General features: G+C 42.5%; 1 protein-coding gene across 1 annotated transcript in view; it reads left to right on the top strand.

Annotated features, from left to right (window-relative positions):
- The first annotated feature begins 3,630 nt into the window (after positions 1-3,630).
- LOC131422509 (acyl-coenzyme A synthetase ACSM5, mitochondrial-like) overlaps positions 3,631-22,577 on the top strand; it is a 29,883-nt gene continuing 10,936 nt past the window's right edge. Inside the window, 9 exon segments of the mRNA XM_058569820.1 lie at positions 3,631-3,825; positions 7,221-7,428; positions 10,609-10,819; positions 12,749-12,892; positions 15,045-15,198; positions 15,368-15,447; positions 16,901-17,024; positions 17,715-17,795; positions 17,940-18,041. Of these exon segments, the coding sequence (XP_058425803.1) occupies positions 3,631-3,825; positions 7,221-7,428; positions 10,609-10,819; positions 12,749-12,892; positions 15,045-15,198; positions 15,368-15,447; positions 16,901-17,024; positions 17,715-17,795; positions 17,940-18,041 (1,299 nt within the window).

Below are 22,577 nucleotides of genomic sequence, written 5' to 3'. Positions count from 1 at the left end.
TTCTCTGTATCTATGTATTTGTTGTTGTTGTTGTTGTTTTATCTTCCTCATTTGAGGGAAGTCATATTTGTCTTTCTCTGTCTGACTTATTTCACTTAGCATAATACCCTCAAGGTCCATCCATATTGTCGCAAATGGAAAGATTTCATCTTTTTTAGGGCTGAGTAGTCATCCATTGTATATATACACCACATCTTCTTTATCCATTCATCTGTTGATGGGCACTTAGGTTGTTTCCAAGTCTTGGCTGTTGTGAATAGTGCTGCAATGGACATGGGGGTGCCTATATCTTTTTAATCAGTGTTTTCCTGTTCTTTGGATAAACACCCAGCTCTGCCCCTAAGCAGCTGTGTGGCCCTGGGTGTGTCACTCATGCTTTCCGAGGTTCAGTTTCCTCACCTGTAAGATGGCATACCACTCACAGAGGTGTTGGAAGAGTTAAAGGAGATGATTCATGTAAAGTGAGCAGCCACATAGCACCTGGAAGGCAGCAAGCCCTGCCTGGCCTCACCTCCTGGTGATAATCATTTATACGGTGTATACATGTGTGAAATCATCACATTGTACGCCTTAAATATATACAATTTAATTTGTCCACAAACCTCAATGAAGCTGGAAAAAATAAAGATAAAAATCTGTTTAAAAAATGTATTGAATGTTAGACAGTGATGCATCCTAAGGAGGAACATCCGGCAGAGATTGGAGAGTAGGAAGTGTCAGATGGGAGAGGGATCCGATCTTGGTTGGGGAGGTGGTCGAAGGCACACTGAGCTGAGACCTGCGGGTGGTGAGGCAGTGACTCCTGAGGAAGCAGCGTCCTGGCAGAGAAACAAGCGAGCGCAAAGGCATGAAGAGCGCTGCCTGGAGTCGGCTTGCAGGGCCACACGAGAGACTGAACATTCAGGAACTTTGCAAGCTGGTTGTAACTTTGGTAGCTTGAAATTGGCCATGGTGGGAATATTTAACCACAGATATTGGTAAACACTATAAGCGGGGACATTTTAGCTGTTGTTCACAGAGAGCTGGTTTACCAGCAGCTCAGCTGCAGGCCGGAATTTCAAAGAGCACACAGCAGGGAGATCAGTGTGGCTGGAGCAGAGCGGGCAAGGAGGGGAGAGAGGAGCAAGAGATGCGCCATCATGTGGGGCCTGGCAGCCTGCTCTCAGGACTTTGGTGTCGACTCTGAGGGCGATAGGGAGCCAGAGGAGGGTTTTTAAAAATAGCTTTATTTAGGTACAATTTACACACCGTAAAATTCACTCATTTTAATTGTGCAATAATAATTATTGTTGCTATTTAGTAAATTTACAGAGTTGTGCAGTGGTGACCACAATCTAAATTGAGAACATTTCCATCACCTCAGAGAGCTCCCCTGTGCCCATCAGCAGTCATTTCTTGTTCACCTGCACAGCCTGAGGCAACCACTAATCTGCTTTCTGTCTACGTACTAGAGGGTTTGGAGCAGAAAGGGACATGGTTTGACTTATATTACTGTCACGATTGTATCCTTTCAGCTACAGTATAATAAAGTTTCTGTTCCCTTTTCAGATGAGGTGGTGGCCTGACTTTCCAGGGAAAACATCTACCAGGTTGGGGATACCCACGAGGCACTAGAGTTGGAATTTAATCTCCCAGCCACTGTGAGCTGTGAGCAAAGCTTGGCTCACTGGCTCAAAGTGTGCCAGCCAGTTGAAGCCACTGTGTCCTCTGCTGGCTTCTGGCTCTGCTCACTCTTGGCTGCCTTTGGGGCCAAAGTTCCCCACGGGAGGCTGAGGCAGCAAATTGCCTTCACCAGCAGGAAGTATTAAGGCCTGTCTTCAGCCGAAGCAGGACCTAGAAGTCTTTTGCATTTCCTGGGTTCAAGAACAAGGTAATGTGGAGAAAAATCCTTCAGTGACATGTTTAACTGCCCCCGAGGCCTTTGCTGCTTAAGCCAAGAAGGGGGCATTGCCTGAAATGGCCTTACTTGAGGAGAAGGCCTGGGAATTCTAATCGTCAGCTGTCAAGGGTCCAGGGAATCCAGGGTGGGAGGTGGAGGAAAAGGCCGGGCCAGAATTCGGGAGAGGTGAGGAGTGGGGGAGGGCGGTCAGGGGAGGGGAGTCTGAGGCCACAGGCCCCAGAGCTGGTGGCCATAGCAGAGGCTGGGGCCTGGCACTTTCTGGGAAGTGAGATCTGGAGGTCACTTGTCCCCTTCAAGCTTCACTTTTTTTTACCTGTAAAGTGGGGAAAATAACACTTACATCATAGTGTTGTTATAAGGAAATAACGTTTATCAAGCAATTTCCAGATGCTTGGTGTGCAGTAAGCTTTCCATAAATGGCTCTTCTCGTTGTGTTTCTTGTTGCTGTGACACATTATTATTGTTGGTTATTATCTTAGTCCATTTGGGTGGCTACAACAAAAACACCATATACTGAGTGGTTTAAGCAACATTTATTCCTCACGGTTCTGGGGGGTAGGAAGTCCAGGATCAAAGTGCCGCAGGCAGATTCGGTGTCTGGTGAGAGCCTACTGCCTGGTTCATAGACGGCTGTCTTTTCATTGTATCCTCACCAGGCAGAGGGGCAAGGGAGCTCTCTGGGGTCTCTTGTATGAGGGCTCCACTCTCAGGACCTAATCACCTCCCAAAGGCCCCACCTCCTGAGACAATCACAGTGGGGTTAGGATTTAACATATGAATTTTGGGGGAACACAAACATTGAGTCTCTGGCAGTGATCATCATCATTTCTGTTGTTAGTATTATCACCAAGAGGAACTTGGTGGAAGGAAACTGAGCCTGGGGCTGCAGGCCCTGGGCAGCTGCTTCTCAAACTGTAACGTGCGCACAATCCCCTGGGATCCCTGTTAAAGCCGAGAGTCTGATTCCATACGTCTGGGCTGGGGTCTGAGGTTCTGCAGGTGGTGCTGGTGCTGCTGGTCCGCAGACCACACTCTCAGCAGCGAGACACTAAAACTGCACCGTCCACTGCAATAGCCACCAGCCACCAGCAGCTGTTGAGCACTTGAAACGCGGCTAGTCCAAACTGAAATGTGCTTGTAAGTGTAAAATATACTTTCAGGGACTTAGTACAAAAAAAAAGAATGTAAAATATCTCTTCAGTAATTTCCTTTTTATATTGATTATGTGTTAAAATTATAGGATATACCTGCTTAAATAAAATGTATTATAATTAATTTCACTACTTTCTTTTTACTTTTTTGAATGAAGCTCCTAGAAAATTGTACTTTACAGGTGTGGATCACGTTATATTTCTGTTGGATGGTGCTACCCTAGAGCTTTCTTTGGCTTTGTCAGGCCGGTTCAGGATTTGCCAAAGGCTTTTTGAGGGATTCACTTGGAAGGACTGAGCCTTGGGAAATGGGCTTTGAGTTACTGACCTCAGACCCACAGAGATCCACAGGCAGTGAGAGATGGAAGGGATGGACCTCGGGCTCAGAGAGGACAAATGACCAAAATCCCACAGCGGAACTAAGACTACAGCCCAAGACTCTGTTCTACGGGTCAGATGTCCTATAGTTTCCGTCAGGGCTGACCACTGACTTCTCTCCCACCTCAGTTTCTCCCCAAAGCCCAGAATTCAGGACGATGTTCTCTCTCCTCTCTTCGGTGACAGGCAGGAGGCAACAACATGAGGCTGTGGCTAGGAAGCCTGGTTCTCCAGGCTCTGAGGAGTACCCGGGGATTCTGCAGGCAGCCACCACCTCTACCTGTCCCTCAGAAGATTGTGGCCACCTGGGAAGCCGTCAGCCTGGGGAGGCAGCCAGTGCCTGAGTACTTCAACTTTGCCCATGACGTGCTGGACGTGTGGAGCCAGCTGGAAAAGGTGAAGCCCACTGTGTCCTAGTGTCCATCTTGGGCATCAGAGGCTGCCCTCGGGTACCCCAAAGAGACTCAAGGGGCCAAGTCCTGTTGAGGTGGACATTTTGACCTGGGAATTTTGCAAGTCCTAAAATTGAAACTGTTAACATTTAAGCCTTAGAAAAAAATTATGACCAAGTTATGTGAGCCTTAGACACCCTTGTCCAATCCCTGATGTGTCTCGTATTCCTGAGCCCAAATCACAGGATGAGAGAGGTACATCCCTTTCGATTCCCTGCCCATCATTCTGATCAAGTGAAGAAGAAAGTTCCTATTGCTGCTCCTCTCCTTAATCTCCCTCGCTGTCTTGCACTTCCCTTTTAAACAAGGAGAGTTTGGCTCTGGCTCAAAGCTTTGCACGGATCACAGCAGATACGTGCCTAGAATGGAATTACATTTATCTTGATTTCTTTGTGTCTCTGTGCATATGTTTCCTTCTTTATTTCTCCTTCCTCATGTATCTGTTGTGTCTCTCTCTGTATTTTATAGTCACCTTTTATTTATATTAAATATGCTAACTTTTTATTTATAGCAGGGGAATATAAACTTTATTTCAAAGGAATTTATTTATGCTAATTTTAAAGAAAAATATGAAGTAAATAATACTGTTAGTAAATATAGTGTTAGTGGGTATGGTAAAGTTTATGAAGGAGCGTGAGAAGGACTGAGACGTAAAAGCAGGCTTTGCAGTTGGATAGACATGGCTTGTCCACTTGAAGTGTGACCTTGGACAAATGCCCTAGCTCTTTGGATCTCAGTTTCCTCATCTATAAAATGGGAGTCTTACCTATGCTGCTTGGAGTTGTTGTGAGAATTAAATGAGAAGTGTGTGTAAGAGGTGGAGCCAGGTGCTCCATGCCTGTCTACAAAGTCTAAGCTCTTTTTACCACACTGGGATCATCCTTAGAAGACTTCTTCTAGTGATAAAAACAAACAAGCAGAGTTGAGTTAAGTCACAAAAATGATGGAATAAGGACTTTCTAAAATTTTCTCCTCCATAAAAGCAACAACAACAAAAGTCTTAGAAAAATTGTTAGAATCAGCTGATTGATTCTAAATTGTTAGAATCAATTGTTAGAACTCTGGAAACTAACCAGAGGCTGGAGTAACTCAGTGAGTGTTTGTTAAAGAAACACTTATTAAAGATTTGGGTGAATCTCAGTAAGAACGTCCCTGAGATACTATCTCATATAACCAAAAATACCAAGTACCATTACCAAAAATAACCTAGCCTTCATGACTGTTTTAACTAAACTTTAAAACACATCTGATGAAATTCAACTTTCAGGAACCAAGAACTGCCAGAAAATGTTAGCCTCTACATTACGCACACATTTAGAAGCTTACCTAAAATCTGTCTTTTATAAAGGGATAGTATAATAAGTTGAATGGTACTTTTTTAAAACATGATTGCCATTAAAGCAAAAATAATAAGGTTGCCAAAAAAATGACATTACATCCCAAATTGATCTACATACTCAATGCAACATTTATCAAAATCTCAGTAGACTTCTTTGCAGAAATAGAAAATCTTGTCCAAAACTTCCTATAGAAATGCAAAGGACCCATAATAACGAAAACAATTTTGAAAAAAAACACAAAACTGGAGGATCTACATTTCTCTATTTTAAAACTTACTACAAAGTTATAGTAATCAAGATTGCGTGGGGAAGAAAAGACAGTGTGGCACTGGTCTAAAGATAGCATAGATGAATGGGATAGAATTAAGTGTCCAGAAATAAACCCATAAATCTATGCTCAACTGATTTTCAACAAAGGTGCCAAGAAAATTCAATGGGAAAAAGACTGTCTGGGACAGCTGAGACACCTGGATACTCACATGCAAAGAATGATTCTGGTCCCCTAGTTCACACCACACACAAAAATTAACTCAAAAATGGATCAAAGACCTAAATGAAGGAGTGAAAACTATAAAATTCTTAGAAGAAGACATAGGTGTATCCTGGATTGGGCAATGGTTTCTAAAGTACAAGCAGCAAAAGAAAAAAGACAAATTGTACTTCACGAAAATTAATAGCATTTGTATATCAAAGTGAAAAGATAGGCCACAGAATGGGAGAAAATATTTGCAAATCACGTATCTGATGAGGATCTAGTATCCACAATATATATATAATATATAAAGAACTCAAACTCAACAATAAAAAGACAGATAACCCAATTAAAATATGAGCTAAGGATTTGGATAGACGTTTCTTGAAAGAATACAAACAAATAGCTGATAGACACATGGATGATGCTCAACGTCTTTATTAATTAGGGAAATGCAGTCTCAGCCACAATGAGATACCACTTCACACAGAGTAACATGGCTAATAGCAAAATCAAAAACAAAACAAACAAAAAAGTCCAATAACAAGTGCTAGCAAAGATGTAGGGAAATTAGAACCCCCATACATTGTTGATGGGAATGTAAGTTGGTGCAGGTGCTGTGGAAAACAGTTTGGCAGTTCCTAAAAAGCTACACATAAGAGTTACCAAATGACCCAGCAATTACAGTCTTAGGTATATATCCAAAAGAATAGAAAACATGTTCACACAAAAACTTGCACACATATGTTCATAGCAACATTACTCATAACAGCCAAGAAGTGAAAGCAACCTTAATGTCCATCAACTGATGAAAGGGTAAACAAAATGTGGTATATCCATACATAAGTCATTAAAAGGAGTGTAGCACTGATACATGCTACAACATAGATAAATCTTGAAAACCTTATGCTAGGTGAAAGAAACCAGACACAAAAGGCTGTATATTGTATGATTCCATTCATCTGAAATATCCAGAATCAGCAAATCTATAGAGACAGAAAGTAGATTAGTGGTTATCAGGGGCTGGGGAAGGAGAGAATATAGTCTGTACAGTATTGCTTTTTATGGTAATGAAAATGTTTGGGAATTAGATAGTGGTGATCACTACACAACTTTGTGAATAAACAAAAAATGCTTGGATTGTGCACTTTAAAATGGTGAATTTTATGGTATGAGAATTATAGTTCATAAAAAATGGGAAGGACACAGAATAGTGTAAATTGTATGCTACTTTTGCATTAAAAATGTGGTATGGAAAAAAATACTCACGTTTGCCTAAAGAATCGCTGGAAGGATATGCAAGAAACTCACCTGACTCATTGAGGCAGGTGAGGTGGGAACAGGGTAGAGAGGAACAGGATGAGAGCAAGCCTTCTCAGTGCATGGCTTTTCACACTCTTGTGATTTTTGAATCCTGAGACTGTAATAACTATGGTAAAAAATAAAATTAAATAAATAACAACAACAAGCAAACAAAAACCCTCAACAAATGTTTTCTGTTTCTTTTCTGCCTGTGCTGCTGTCTAGGCTGGGCACCGGCCCCCAAACCCTGCCTTCTGGTGGGTCAATGGGATGGGGGCAGAGGTCAAGTGGAGCTTTGAGGAGCTGGGAGTGCAGTCCAGGAAGGCGGCTAACGTGCTGGGGGGCATGTGTGGCCTGCAGCCTGGGGACAGAATGATGCTGGTGCTCCCACGGCTCCCAGAGTGGTGGCTGGTCAGCGTGGCTTGTATGCGCACAGGTCAGTGAGCAGGGCTGAGACTTCCACTTGGGACCAACACAATCAGAGCTTTGCAATGTACAAAGTTGGGGAGATGGAGCAAAATGTACCCTATGTGGAGTTTTGTTTACTTCCTCTTTGCCCAACAATCACAAACTTGATTGTATACAAGAGCCAGATAACAATGTAATTGATGAAAGCAGGCCAGTGTGAGGCACTAGGGAGTGCTGAGGACTGCAGTGAACTGGAGAGCACATACCTCCTCAAACAGGCAACTGCTTCTCAACTCCAACCAAATGTTTCCATGTGTGAATGAGGGCCAGTGTTTCCAGAACTTCTCATTTTGTAATGGAAAAGTCTGGATTTTTATTAAAAAAAAACTTCCAGTCTTTAAATGTTGACAACTAAATAAATTTTTAAAAAATTCTGAGTGGGACTAACCAAGCATATTTTCTGCTGGTTGTGGTTTGGGAGCTGCCAGTGTGTGGAGAATAATGCAGTTATGGATGAGATACCTACATAAGCAATCTACAGTAGCTTCACTCTTAGACTTTATGGCTCTCATCACCCCAGCATCTTCCAGCTCCCAGAGAAGAAAGAGAAAGACAAAATAATCAAACAATTAGATTAGCCCTGGAGGGTTCCTCCTCCTGCTGTCATGAATGTCCAGGGCAGTGGACCGTTGATCTTCTTGGTATGGTTCTTCCAGCAGAGGAGCAGAGGAGACGAAAGGAGACAGCCCATGGAGCCCAGAGAGCCTCTGCTGACCCTGTCTGAAGCATTTACTGAAAGGGCTGGAGTTTTACGCTGATTTTACAAGAGCAACACAACTGCTTTGGTGGAGAGCTGGTTTCTCATCCCCTGGGAACTTTCCACCACTTGGAATGTTGTCCACCCCCTTCCAATCGTGTCCTGATCCTGAAATACAGATGTTTTTATAAATAATGTTTGCAAAACAGAGGAATACATATTCACACCAGAGAATTAGCCTTTCTATATGAACAAGATTTATTCCCATTTTGTGAATGGATTGTCCAAAAAAAAAAAAGGAGGCTGTTTTTTCGTTTTGTTGATGGTTTCCTTTGCTGTACAGAAGCTTTTTAGTTTGATGCAGTCCCATTTGTTTATTTTTTCTATTGTTTCTCTTGCCCGGTCAGACATGGTGCTTGAAAATATGTTGCTAAGACCGATGTCGAAGCGCGTACTGCCTATGTTTTCTTCTAGAAATTTCACAGTTTCAGGTCTTACGTTCAAGTCTTTAATCCATTTGGAGTTAATTTTTGTGTATGGTGTAAGGTAAGGGTCTACTTTCATTTTTTTGCATGTGGGTATCCAGTTTCCCCAACACCATTTGTTGAAGAGACTTTCTTTTGTCCATTGTATGTTCTTGGCTCCTTTGTCAAATACCGTATGATTTCCTTCATTAAGTAGTAGATAATAACAACAATAAACAAACACATAGAGACAGAGATTGGATTGGTGGTTACCGGAGGGGAAGGGGGGAGGGAGGAGAGCGAAAGGGATAATTCGGCACATGTGTGTGGTGATGGTTTGTAATTAGTATTTGGGTGGTGAACATGATGTAATCTAGGCAGAAATAGAAGTATAATGATGTACACCTGAAATTTATACAATGTTATAACCAATGTTACTGCAATAAACAAAAAATTTTAAAAAAAAGGAGGCAGAAATGTTAATTTTATCTTTACATGTTTTTGCATAATATATAAAAGTGAGCACCATCATGGTGCTCGAGGAAAAGAAATGGACATACAGGTTTGGGGAGTTCTCCATATTCTGCCATGAAATACAGGTCCATTTAAATGAGGGCCCAGGTAAGGGAGCCCCTGCACTTTTTTTGAGGACCTACTATGCGCTAGGCACTGTGTTGGGCACTTTGCATGATCAGAACTTCCCTTTGGGGTATTATTATCATTATTTTTCCTGTTACCTAAATGTCTCCAGTTCCCCCAATTATACAGGTTCCCCCATTTCTTTGCTGTCCAAACAACTCAAGACCATGTCCCACATTGCTGTGTCAAGTCTAGCGTCTTCTCCATTTTAGAGGATACTCAAGCTGGATGTCCTTACATTCTCACATTCCCACATTCTCCTGATATGCACTTGTCACCTCTCTTCCAGTCTACGGTGTTCAACTCATTTCTCCTGCTGACGGCTCTGGCTGTCCACCATCTGCCTGGGTCCCCAAAACACCACACACAACTCCAGGTGGAACAGACTTCTTCTGAAAATAGCCAAAACAGAGAGATGGAGTGAAGAAACACACCACTCAGCTCCAAGATTGTTCATGCTAGGCTTTAAACCCTGTAGAAGTTTAGGAGATAGAGTGAAGGCAGTGAGAACTTTGGTTTGGCTCCCACACTATTTGGGATTGGCCCCTTCCTCTGTCTTCTGTCCTCACTCACTGGCTGTGGCAGGATGATTCATTCTTTTAGTATCTCTTTCTTCCTGTCTGTGAAATGAGAGTGCTGGACTCAATGGAGTGTTAACAACCACATTCTGCTCAAGTTGTCTTTCAAGTGTCTGATTAAAATTTGCCCCTGATTTCTGCTTCCTCATCTCTTCCCCTTGGGAAGAAATGAATGCAGCTACCCTTAGAGTGGCTTTGGTTGAAGTTATGTGGGGTCCTGGAGCCCCCATCTGCTATATTTACCCCGGTGTCCCAAGACACCCACACCCAACGCTAGGATTTGTTGTAGCCTTTTGTTTGAAAGGCCTGAAAACCACTGAGCTAGGTAATCTTTAAGACAAGATAATACAACATTCAGGATCACTGACTCTCAGGTTTACCCTGCCTGGGTTCACGATTCCAGCTCTACAACATATTAGCTGTGTGATCTTGGGCCAGTTATTTCATTTAATTAAGGCATAAAGGTTTAAGTCTTCATTTTTTTAACTCTGCAAAATGGGTATAATAATAGCATCTGCTCTCCAGGGTTCTGAGAATTAAGTGAAATAATGCATGTAAAGTTCTTAACCCATGTAAGTGCTCCATAAATGTAATTGTTACTTTTATTATAATAATAGTTAGTAATAATAATTGCTACCTTTTCCAGTTCAGGCATTCCAACCCTGTCCAGCCCCTTCCTGCTCCCGTCTCTGATGGGGATATCTGGTCTGGGCCTCTTCACAGGGGTCTTCCCCTGCTGCCTCCAACATCCCTTCTCTGTGTCATTTCGGGGGTCGTCATGGTTCCAGGCGTCACTCAGCTGACGGAGAAGGACCTCAAGTATCGGCTGCAAGCGTCCAGGGTCAAGTCCATCATCACCAGGGACTCCCTGGCTCCCAGGGTGGACGTCATTAGCACCAACTGCCCCTCCCTCCAGACCAAGCTGCTGGTGTCAGACAGCAGTCGGCCAGGCTAGGTGAACTTCAGGGAACTTCTCCGGTAAGTTGGGACTCTCAGAGAACAGCATGGAAATGAGGCCAGGTCATCTCCCCTTTAGGCAATGAGAGATGGAATGCATGGGTGACTGCACACGAAGGGAGTGAATCAGAAAGGAATGCTCACTTTGGAAGCAAGATGGAACTGAGATGTAATCCTGGTGACCACCTTAAGATCCTTAAAGTCACTCACTCAGTCAGTACTGGCGTCATCACTAGCTTTTCTGTGCCTCATTTGCCTCTCTAATGATGATAGTGGTTCCAGAACGATTAGCCAGAGGAAATGAGATAAGCTATATGATGCATTGAGTACATAGTAGGTGGTCAATTAGTAATAGAATAATAGCTACCACGCACTGAGTGTTTAGTGTATGCTAGGCATTGTGTTAGGTAAGTGTTCACCTACATTCATTCACGGGACAAAGATTTAATGAACATCTATTTTGTGACAAGCATTGTGTTGGTGCTCAAAACACAATAATGAATCAGGCATCATCTTATTTAATCCTTGAAAAAAACCCCATGACGTGCACTTTAACCCAATTTAACCCAACAGATGAGGAAACTGAGACTTGGAAAAGTAGTGACTTGCTCAAGATGATAACAAGTAGTCAAGTTAAGGTTGGGACAGAACCAAAGCCATCTGCCTTTGAGCAAGACCCTGGTGCAAACCTCTGTGGGAATTTGAGCCTTTATCCTGATGGGGGCAGAACCAAAAAGGGGTCCTCTCGGGGGCCTGCACTGTTGAGTCACAAATGCCTGTCCCACAGACCAACTGTGTCAAATTCACCCTGGTGCTGTTTACTTTATTTGACTCTATTTTTTGGCTAATATAAACATTTGTCTTTTATCATTAGCTTTGCTTAAAAGAGAACCATGTGTCACGTTCATTTAAAAGTGTTATAATTTTGAGGATTATAAGACCCGCAGCCATGCAATATAAATAACGTATCCTGTATTTTCCAAAATATATTTCCAGCATATGGTATTTTTCTATAATACATTTTCATTGCTATATTTCAGTCTAATGATTAGCAGGAGAAATTTAAACAGAAACTCTTCAATATATTTAAGTAATAAAGTTAGGCACAAAAGATATATTTAAAAGTTTGAGGACATGGTAAATACTTTTTAGATTATTTTTTCTTATGCTAGAATATAAACTTTCTACCATAAAATTATGGGAATTTATTTATCTATTTTGGGGTGCTGTTTTAAATACAGATTTCAAGGCCCCACATCTGACCTACTTAACGAGACATATCTGAGCGAGGGCCCTGGGAATCTGTGTTTTCAGAGACCTGCCCAGGTGATTTTGATGAGCTGTCAGGTTGGTCTAGACCAGTGGTTCTCCACTGTGGCTGTCATTAGAATTACCTGAGGACCTTTGTGAAAAAATGCCAATGCCCAGGCCCACCATCAAAGGTTCTGATTTCGTTTTCTCCAGGGTGGGGCCCAGGCAACGGTATTTCTTTTAAAAACTTACCAGGTGATCCTAAGGTGCAGCCAAGGTTGAGAACCAGTGTGTTAGAAGATTCTCCAGATCACAGAGCTTTAGGAATTACCCAGATCTCAAAACTCCAAATTTAGGGAACCCTTTAGAAAACAGCCAAATGTGCAGACGCATGGTCATGGATCTGTGTGTGTTCCACCAGAAAGTCCTCATGTCCCGGTAAAAGAGCCCAGGCTCCTTTGAGTGAGTCTTTTAGGCATTTTTAGCCTCAATTTCTTTATCTGCAAAGGGTTATACTGAGAGTTCCTACCCTGGGAGGTGATTGCAGGGATCAGAGATAAAGCAAGCTGGAGCTCCCAGGACAGTGCCTCGCACATAGCATTGATTGAAACAGTGGCCAGCATTGCTGTTGTAAATATCCTTGTTGTCATGACTGTTTTCACTACTGGTAGTACCACCCAGTATGTTTATATTTTACAGGGAGGCATCCACAGAGCACGACTGCGTGAGGACCAAGAGTCAAGACCCACTGGCCATTTACTTCACAAGTGGCACCACTGGGACCCCCAAGATGGTGGAGCACTCCCAGGCCAGCTATGGTCTGGGTTTTGTGGCCAGTGGAAGGTACGGGGGACAGCTCGTCTGATGGGTCCAAGGAACAGACAGCAGGCGCGTGAGCAGGAGGAGTGTGAGCCAGGGGGAAGGGGCAGGAGTTGAGGGCAGAGAGCTGACAAGGGGGCAGATCAGGTGGGAGCTGAAGGCTTTGGGCTTTCCTCTGTGAGAGAGGAGAAGCCATTGGAGGGTTTTCTTTTTTAAAAAAATTGTGGTAAAATATACACAACATAAAATTTACCATTTTAACCATTTTTAAGTGTAGAGTTCTGTGGCATTAAGTACATTCACATGGTCGGGCAATCATCAACACTATCTAACTCCAGAACTGTTTCATCTTGCAAATCTGAAACTCTGTACCCATTACACAATAATTCCCCATTCCCTCCTCCCCTGACGCCCTGGCAACCACAGTTTTACCTTCTGTTTCTACAAATTCAACTACTTTGGGAACCTTGTATAAGTGGAATCATACAGTATTTTTCCTTTTGTGTCTGGCTTGTTTCACTTAGTGTAATGTCTTCGAGCTTCATCCACGTTGTAGCATGTGTTAGAATTTCCTTCCTTTTTAAGGCTAAATAATATTCCAGTGTATGTACATAGAAATTTTGTTTATCCATTCATCCATTGATGGACACTTGAGTTGCTTCCATTTTTGGCTGTCGTGAATAGTGCTACTATTAACATGGGTGTACAAATATCTGTTCAAAACCCTGCTTTTAATTCTTTTGGAAATATGCCTAGAAGTGGAATTGCTGGATCATATGGTGATTCTATGCTTAATTTTTTGAGAAACATCGGAGTATTCTGAGCAGAGGAGTGACATGCTCTGATTTCTTTTTTTAAAAGGATCACTCAGGATATTGGGTTGAGAATAAACTGTAGTGGGCAAGGGATGAGGCAGAGGACCACTAAAGAGGCCAGTGCATTAAGAGGCAAGGGTGGAGGCTTGCCCAGCAGAGTAGCAGTGGGAAGGAGTGAGAGCAGGTGAGATTCTGAATGTGCTTTGAATGTACGCTTAGTAAGATTTGCTGACAGATTTGATGTGAGGTGAGAGAGAAAGAGAAGAGTCAAGGATGATGCCAATTTTTACGGCCTGAACAACCAGAAGCATTAACGGAGAGGGGGAAGACTGTGGGATGAGCTATCTGGTGGGAGAAAGAGGGGGAGATCGTTTTTAGCTTTGTAAGTTTGAAGTGCTTATTAGATATCTCTATACTTGAGTTAAAAGCGGAGATGTTGAGTAGGCAGTGGACATGTAACTCTATACACGCCTAGAGTTAAAGAGAAAGACTCATGCTGGAGTTATCAGCATAACGATGGTATTTAATGCCAGGAGATTGGATGAGATCAGCAAAGAATAATAAAAATTGAAAAGAGAAGAGGTCTCAGAACTGAGGCATTTCCACATTGAGGGGGTAAGTGAGGAGAATTCAGCAGAGGAGACTGAGAAGGAGCAGCCAACTAGTAGGATGAGGACCAGGAGAGCATGTGTCCCAGAATCCAAGTGCAGAACACGATCACTTTCCTGTCTTCCATGCTTGCAGGCACTATTTCCCATCCCAAGATGTTCTTCTTTCTCTGCCTCACCTTTGTAATGCCTACGCATTGTTTACATCTAGCTCAGGCGTCACCTCCTCTATGGAAGCTTTCTCAGGCCCCATCTCCATCCTTTCTCTGGGTTAGGTGCCCATTCTCCGTAATTGCATAAGGCTCTGTGTTTAAAGCAGCTCTTCAGGGGCTTCCTAGATGTTCATACTTATTAAATCAGAAGCCCCTCAAAGCAAGACTAATCATTCATTTCTATATCCCTAATGCTAAGTCCAGAATAAGTGCTGAATAAATGTTTGCTGAATAAAGAGCCCTTATCATATTGTATTGAGATTATTTGTTCCCTCATATAGCACTCCACTAGACTGTGAACTCCTTGAAATCATGGGATCTTTTAAATTCTGTATCCTTAGCCTAGGGCATAGGTATATAGAAGATGCTCAATAGACACTTGTTGAAACAAAAGTTAACTTTATGGTTCTTGTATAGATTTGAGAAGCATAAGTAAGTACCCACTGTGGGCATGGCTCCAAGTAAGGTAACACATATAGTGTAATCCTTTCTAAAGGTAGAAGCATTGCTGAATGTCCTGACTTTCTCTAATTGTTGTCAGGCGATGGGTGGCCTTGACTGAATCGGACATCTTCTGGAACACAACTGACACTGGTTGGGTAAAGGCAGCCTGGACCTTCTTCTTTGCCTGGTCTAACGGTTCTTGCGTTTTTGTGCATGAGCTGCCCGGAGTTGATGCCAAGGTTATCCTGAATGTAAGAGACAAAAACACCTCTTATGTTGTTGAGTGTAAATGAGATGAGTGGAATATAAGTTTTGAGCTTTCAGAAGAAAAGGCTTGAATAAGTGACCAGTTCACCTGCTCCATTTCCATGAAGTCCCACCCTGGAACTCTCAGATCTTCCGCTCTTTGTTTTTCTTTAGACTCTCTCCAGGCGACCCATCACCACCCTCTGCTGTGTCCCCACCATCTTCCGGCTGCTTGTGCAGGAGGATCTGACCAGGTACAGCACATCTGCTTGGTGCTTTGGGGGCCCAAGTATGTGAATATACAGGAGTATATATACACATACACACCCACCACCTTATTCCAACTCTGTCTCTCTGTCTCTGTCTCTCTTTATCTCTCTCTCTCTCACACACACACACACACACTCAAACATACACGCCCATATCCTCTGCAGATGCCCCTCGACAATGAACTTCTGCCCCCCAGGAATTTGCATCCAGATGGAACTGAATAGATTTGAGTCAGTCTGAAATTTCGGTACTTGAGGTGGGCTGTCTCCCCACCATACACCCAAAGGCCATTCCCTTAGCAATGTCTGCTACTTCTATGAGATTAGAGAAATTGTTGGATACTTGCTAGCCACTTGTGGGATGGGATTTGTGGCCAAGGCCTTAGGTCTGGTGGGACTAACAAGCTCACCACAGTAGAGGCTCCATCAGTCAGCCTCAGACTAACTCCAGCCAGCCATTTTTTGAGTGAATGCCATTGGGCACCCAGCAGAAGGCGACAAGACACTGTGAATGGCTCCTGTTCTGGGTGAATGCAGAGTAACTCTGCTGGCAGGACAAGTCTAGTTGCTGGCGTATGTGGAGAGAGACCTGACTCCCTTGAGTAACCTACTGACCCTGGTCTATGACTCCCTCTTCTATCCTCTCCCAAGTCACAAGGGGTTGTCCCTGGCCTCCCTCATCTTCCCTAATCCCATGTACCTGGCCACGAAATGGCTAAGACAGTGTGTTCTTATACGAGTGTCTCAAGGTGAGTTCTTCTATAACGTAACAATTCATCCCATTCATTGATCTGTTGTGTCTATGTCTATGTCATGATTTTGACCAAAAGCAGACTCTGAATGATTTGTCCAAGAAAAATTTGGTTAAAAGATACTCAGTAATACTAAGTAACAGTCAAACAAATTTGATCCAAAGGGAAAAATGGTAGAAAATGTATTTGCAATCACTGATTTTTCACACTTTGGACAATTTTTTGAATGGAGGGGTAGTTTTGCAACATATGTAATATCTGTGAAAACTTTTGGCCCCTATATCAGAATTTTTTTGGTTCTTAGAGGGCTACTTTCTATCTTTTAAATTTTTACTTGATTTATCTTTTTCAACCAGGTGGTTGTCCCAAGAAATCTATTATCAATCCATTTGTTTCCAACTAAATGATTTGGGCCAATTCACCTGGAATTCACCATGTTATGTCAAAACCTGATATATGAGGTTCTGATTTTATTCCAAATTCAGATAGAATGGATTTTTTGAAAATTATCTGTCCATGAGGAACATGCCTGTAAAGCCAGAGAATGGGGCTCTTGGAGCAAATTATACAGCCTGGAAGATTACTCTCTAGTGCCTTTAGGTGTCTGGACCTGGGCAGCAGTGCTGGAGGGGGGGATGGGGATGGGGATGCTGACATAGGCGACCCTGTTTTCCTGGCTGAGAAAGGTACCAGTTTCAGAGCCTGAGGCACTGTTTGAGTGGAGGAGGGGCCCTGAATCCTGACGTGAGGGAGAAGTGGAAGAGCCAGACGGGCCTGGAGCTGCATGAAGGCTACGGCCAGTCTGAGACAGTGAGTACCACAGGGCCAGGCTCCCTGCCCCAGGTCACCTCCATCTGAGCCCTCAGCCGGTCAGCGGCAGAGCCTCCTGCCTTTCTGGCTGTCATCTCTGTGACACCTGTCGGAACTGCCTTGCCCACAGGGAGAAACTGGTAACAAAACTCCATCAGCTTTTCTTCTCCTATGGTTTAAAGGCAATTGAAAGTAATTTCACAATGAAACCGTGGCCAGCAAACCAACTCTCATGGCTGAGGATGGTGTTTGCCTGCACCAGGATAGCTGTGTCTGTCTGTGGCCAGAGCCCACGATCTTAAACAGTATTCTCCACAGCCATCTGGGCAGACAGATGCCATCTGGGCAATCAGCCGAGTCTTTTGGGAGACATGTTAAGTTCTTTATGTGTGAGTGCCCACTAGAGTGTTCAATAAATGTTTGATGATTATGGAAATAAGAGAAGAAAGAAAAGAAGATGAGGAGGAAGGAAGGGAAGAAGGGAGGAAGAAAGAGGGTAAAAGAAGAAAGAAGAAAGAAACAGAGAAGTAAAGACAGGAAGGGAGGAAGGCAGGAAGGGGAGTGAGGAAGAGAGGGTAGGAGAAAGAGGGAGGGAGAAAGAGTTGGAAGGCCGAGTGAGAGAAAAGGCATGGACCAGGAAGGAAGCTAAGGGGATAAGTCTCCTCCTTATTGGTACTGGTTTCTCTCCAGGTTCTAATCTGTGCCAATCCAAGAGGCACGAAAATCAAGTCAGGATCCATGGGGAAAGCATCCCCACTTTACGATGTGCAGGTAGGCAGCCTCTCCCAACTGTTGGTGAGGCTTGGTTCAAAGAGGGTAGCCAAACCCACGTCCAGGTCAATAGGACCAGGCTCAGCTGACTGGATGTCCTGGCTGTGCAAACATCCAGATACTGTCCTGTGATCTCTCTGTCAGATTGTGGATGATGAGGGCAACATCCTGCCTCCAGGAGAAGAGGGGAATATTGCTATCCGCATCAGACCCACCAGGCCCTTCTGTTTCTTCAATTGCTATTTGGTAAGTGGCCTAGAATGGCCATTTTCACAGTGATTACTGTGTGTCAAGCTTTGTGCTCCACACTTTATAAACATCTATTTGGTGAACCCTTGCAATAACTGTGTGAGGTAGGTTGGTACTATTATTGATAAGGTGCTATTATTGGTAAGGATGGTGGTCTAGTGGTTAAGATTCAGCACCCTCACTGCCATAGCCCAGGTTCATTTCCTGGTCAGAGAACCATATCACCTGTCTGTCAGTTGTCATGCTGTGGTGGCCTCATGTTGCTGTGGTGCTGAAAGCTATGCTACTGGTATTTCAAATACCAGCAGGGTCACCCATGGTAGACAGGTTTCAGTGGAGCTTCCGGACTAAGGCTAGGAAGAAGGACCTGGCTTCAGAAAAAATTGGCGATGAAAACCCTATGAATAGCAGCGGATCATTGTCTGATACAGCGCCAGAAGGTGAGAAGATGGTTCAAAAAGACTGGGCAGGGGGCCGGCCCCGTGGCTTAGCGATTAAGTGCGCATGCTCTGCTACTGGCGGCCCGCATTCGGATCCTGGGTGCGCACCGATGCACCGCTTGCCAGGCCATGCTGAGGCGGCGTCCCACATACAGCAACTAGAAGGATGTCCAACTATGACATACAACTATCTACTGGGGCGTTGGGGAGAAAAAGGGGAAAAAAAGGAGGAGGATTGGCAATAGATGTTAGCTCAGGGCCGGTCTTCCTCAGCAAAAAGAGGAGGATTGGCATGGTTGTTAGCTCAGGGTTGATCTTCCTCACAAAAAAAAAAAAAAAAAGACTGGGCAGGGTTCCACTCTGCTGTATACAGGGTCCTAGGAGTTGGAATTAACTCCATGGCACTAACACATTGATAAGGAAGCTAGGGAGATGAAGTGACTTAGCCAATGTCAATCAACTCTGGGTGTGTCTGAGAGTGGAAACTTATAAGAGAAGGGCAACTCCATCATTTTAATGGTGAGAAAACCAAGGTTCAAAGAAGGGAAGGGACTTACCAAAGGTCAAACTGCAATTTCAGGTCATAGACTTGTTTTCTGGATTCTTTCTGTCTTGACTCTTTTGTGGATAGGAGTTTGCTGGCAGGGCTGTGTCCTAAGACTCCAGTCCAAGTTTCGGCAATAATCCAGTGATTACCTCTCCCTTACACTCACCTTGGCTGGTGTTTTGATGGGCTTTCTTTTCTCCAAACTCTTCTCTGTAAAACTCTACTGACGTGGTTCTCAACCCTGGCTACACATTAGAAACACCTTGGAAGCTTCGAACATTTCTGATACTCAAGCCCCAGCTCAATGAGATCGACCTTTCTGATGGTGTGGATCAACTCTCCAGGTGATTCAAATGTGCAGCCAAGGTTAAGAACCACGTCTTTACAGGAATTCTATCTGGTGCGTATATGAAGCCATCAGTTAGCTACAATATTGGAAGGAGCTGATAAAAATCAGTCCATTTGTTTTTAGAATGTTGTATATGTATTTTAGTGGCTTTTCTGTGACTATAAGAGAGACAGTCTTTCACAGGATTTTATTTAAAGTCACAGAAACTTACCTACAAGACAACAACATAGTAATTGCACCAAGCAGAGATCATGTTAAAATTTTAATGTATTTCCTCCTAATCATTTTTGTAAGCAATAGTAAGTCCTTGACTTTCCTGAAGAATTTGTTAATTCATTCATTATTGAGTGTCTACTTCATGCCACTAAGTATACAGCAGTGGATAGGAAAGACAGGGCACTGGTCCTCATAGAGCTCGCATACAGGACCTCTCTGGGTTTGTGGTCATCCCATTGAGAGAGTAAAGTAATTTGTAAAGTTATTTACTGGACAGGAACCTTCACTTTCTTCAACTTTTTCTTCCCATCACCAACACCAGCAGTTAGTTTTCTTTCTAGATCATTTTTAACTAAGAAAAAGTATCAAATCTCTTCATGAGACTCACGGGACATTTGAAAATTGATAGACGATGTTAGCCCCGAGTTGCTCTGTGAATGACGGGTGGTCAGCAGGACTGACCAGGTAAGCTCAACCCCCGCATCAGCCCACATGTTTCAAATGCACACTGACCACTTGAAACAGCTGACATTGCAATGCCAACTAAATTAATATGCCCATGTCCATTTTATATCCAGTATAAAGTATATACTTGTCTTCCTAAGGAAGCAAACTGTCAAATATGCAGATGTTCATTACAGTGTTGTTTAAAATAGACAAAAAATGTGGAGCAACTATCTAAATTTTGAACAGCAGGAAATTAGTTATGCAAATGGTATTACAGCCTCGTGTATGAAAGCAACAACAAAAAAAAAAAAAGAAGAGAGAAAGAAAAAAGGAAAGGGAAAAGACTAAAAAGAAAAAGAACCCAAATTTCTAACAAGAGGAAATTGTTTAAATAAATAATGTTACAGCCACACAGGGGAATATTATGGAACCACTTAATATGATATTGCAAAGGACTTTTATTCTTGTGAGGAGACATCTATGATATATTGTTAACTGAATTAAAATTGAGTTATAAAATATACATATAGGAGGTTCCATATGCATACAAGTGTGTATACACACAAAATCACATATAGGCAATGAAAAAGTCCTATAGATGAGATCAAATTTTTAGCCTTGGTGGTCTGAGTAGCGGGACTGCTCTTTTGTCATTCTTCATCTTTATTTTCTATTTATTCTATATGAGATTTGTAACTGTGTAATACAGAAATAATAAAAATGTTTTTTAACGAAATTTATGTGAGCAAAGAGCTCCCAGTGTATATTTTCGTGCATAATTGGCACCGTACCACAAATGCAGTTTTGTATTAGGCACTGTTTTTTTAATTGAGGTAATATTGGTTTATAACACTGTAATTTCAGGTGTACATTATTATATATGAGTTTCTCTATAGTCTGCATCATGCTCACCACTAATAGCGTAGTTCTTATCTGTCACCATACATATGTAACCCTTTATCCCCTTCACCCACCTCCCCACCCCCTTCCACTCTGGTAACCACTAATCTGTTCTCCTTATCCATGTGTTTGTTTATATTCCACATATGAGTGAAGTCACATGGTGTTTGTCCTTCTCTGTGTGGCTTATTTCACTTAAAATAATACCTCAAGATCATCCATGTTGTTTCAAATGGGACAAGTTTGTCTTTCTTTATGGCTGAGTAGTATTCCAATGTATATATATACCACATCTTCTTTATCCATTCATCAGTTGATGGGCGCTTGGGTTGCTTCCACATCTTGGCTATTGTGAATAATGCTCCAGTGAACATAGAGGTGCATAAATCTCTTTGTATTGTTGATTTCTTGTTCTTTGGCTAAATACCTAGAAGTAGGATAGCTTGATTGTACAGTATTTTTTTTTCTTTTTTTTTTTGCTGAGGAAGATTCTTCCTGAGCTAACGTCTGTTGCCAATCCTATTTTTGCTTGAGGAAGATTCACCATGAGCTAATGTCTGTGCCAATCTTTCTCTATTTTGCATGTGGGTTGGCACCACAGCATGGCCACTGATGAGTGGTGTAGGTCTGCGCCTGGGAACCAAACCCAGGCAGCTGAAACAGAGTGCGCCGAACTTAACCACTAAGCCACAGGGCCAGCCCCAATATTTCTATTTTTAATTTTTTGAGAAGTTTCCATACTGTTTTCCGTATTGGCTGCACCAGTTTGCATCTCCACCAGCAGTGTACGAGGGTTTCCTTTTCTCCACATCTTCTCCAACATTTGTTATGTTTTGTCTTGTTAATTATAGACATTCTGGTGAGTGTAAGGTGATGTCTCATTGTAGTTTTGATTTGCATTTCCTTAATAATTAGTGATGTTGATGTTGAACATCTTTTTATGTGCCTGTTGGCCGTCTGTATATCTCCTTTGGAAAAATGTCTCTTCATATCCTCTGCCAATTTTTCGTTGAGGTTGTTTGTTTTTTTGTTGTCGAGTTGTGTAAGTTCTTTATATATTTTGGAAATTAACCTCTTGTCAGATATATGATTTGCAAATATTTTCTCCCAGTTGGTGGGTTGTCTTTTCATTTTGTTCCTTTGCCTTGGAGAAGCTTGTTAGTCTGATGTAGTCCCACTTGTTTATTTTTTCTTTTGTTTCCCTTGCCTGAGTAGACATGGTATTCGAAAAGATACTGCTAAGACCTATATTGAAGAACATACTGCTTATGTTTTCTTCTAGAAGTTTTATGGTTTCTGGTCTTACATTCAAGTATTTAATCCATTTTGAGTTAATTTTTGTATATGGTGTAACATAATGGTCTACTTTCATTCTTTTGCCTGTGGCTGTCCAGTTTTCCCAACATCATTTATTGAAGAGATTTTCCTTTCTCCATTATACGTTTTTGGCTCCTTTGTCGAAAATTAGCTATCCATAAACGTGTGGTTTTATTTCTGGGCTTTCAGTTCTGTTCCATTGATCTGTGCATCTGTTTTTGTGCCAGCACCATGCTGTTTTAATTATTATAGCTTTGTAGTGTATTTTGAAGTCAGGGATTGTGATGCTTCCAGCTTTGTTCTTTTTTCTCAGGATT

This window comes from Diceros bicornis, chromosome 26, assembly GCF_020826845.1.
Source record: "Diceros bicornis minor isolate mBicDic1 chromosome 26, mDicBic1.mat.cur, whole genome shotgun sequence".
In the NCBI taxonomy this organism is placed as follows: domain Eukaryota; kingdom Metazoa; phylum Chordata; class Mammalia; order Perissodactyla; family Rhinocerotidae; genus Diceros; species Diceros bicornis.
This window is presented reverse-complemented; position numbering and strand designations above follow the sequence as displayed.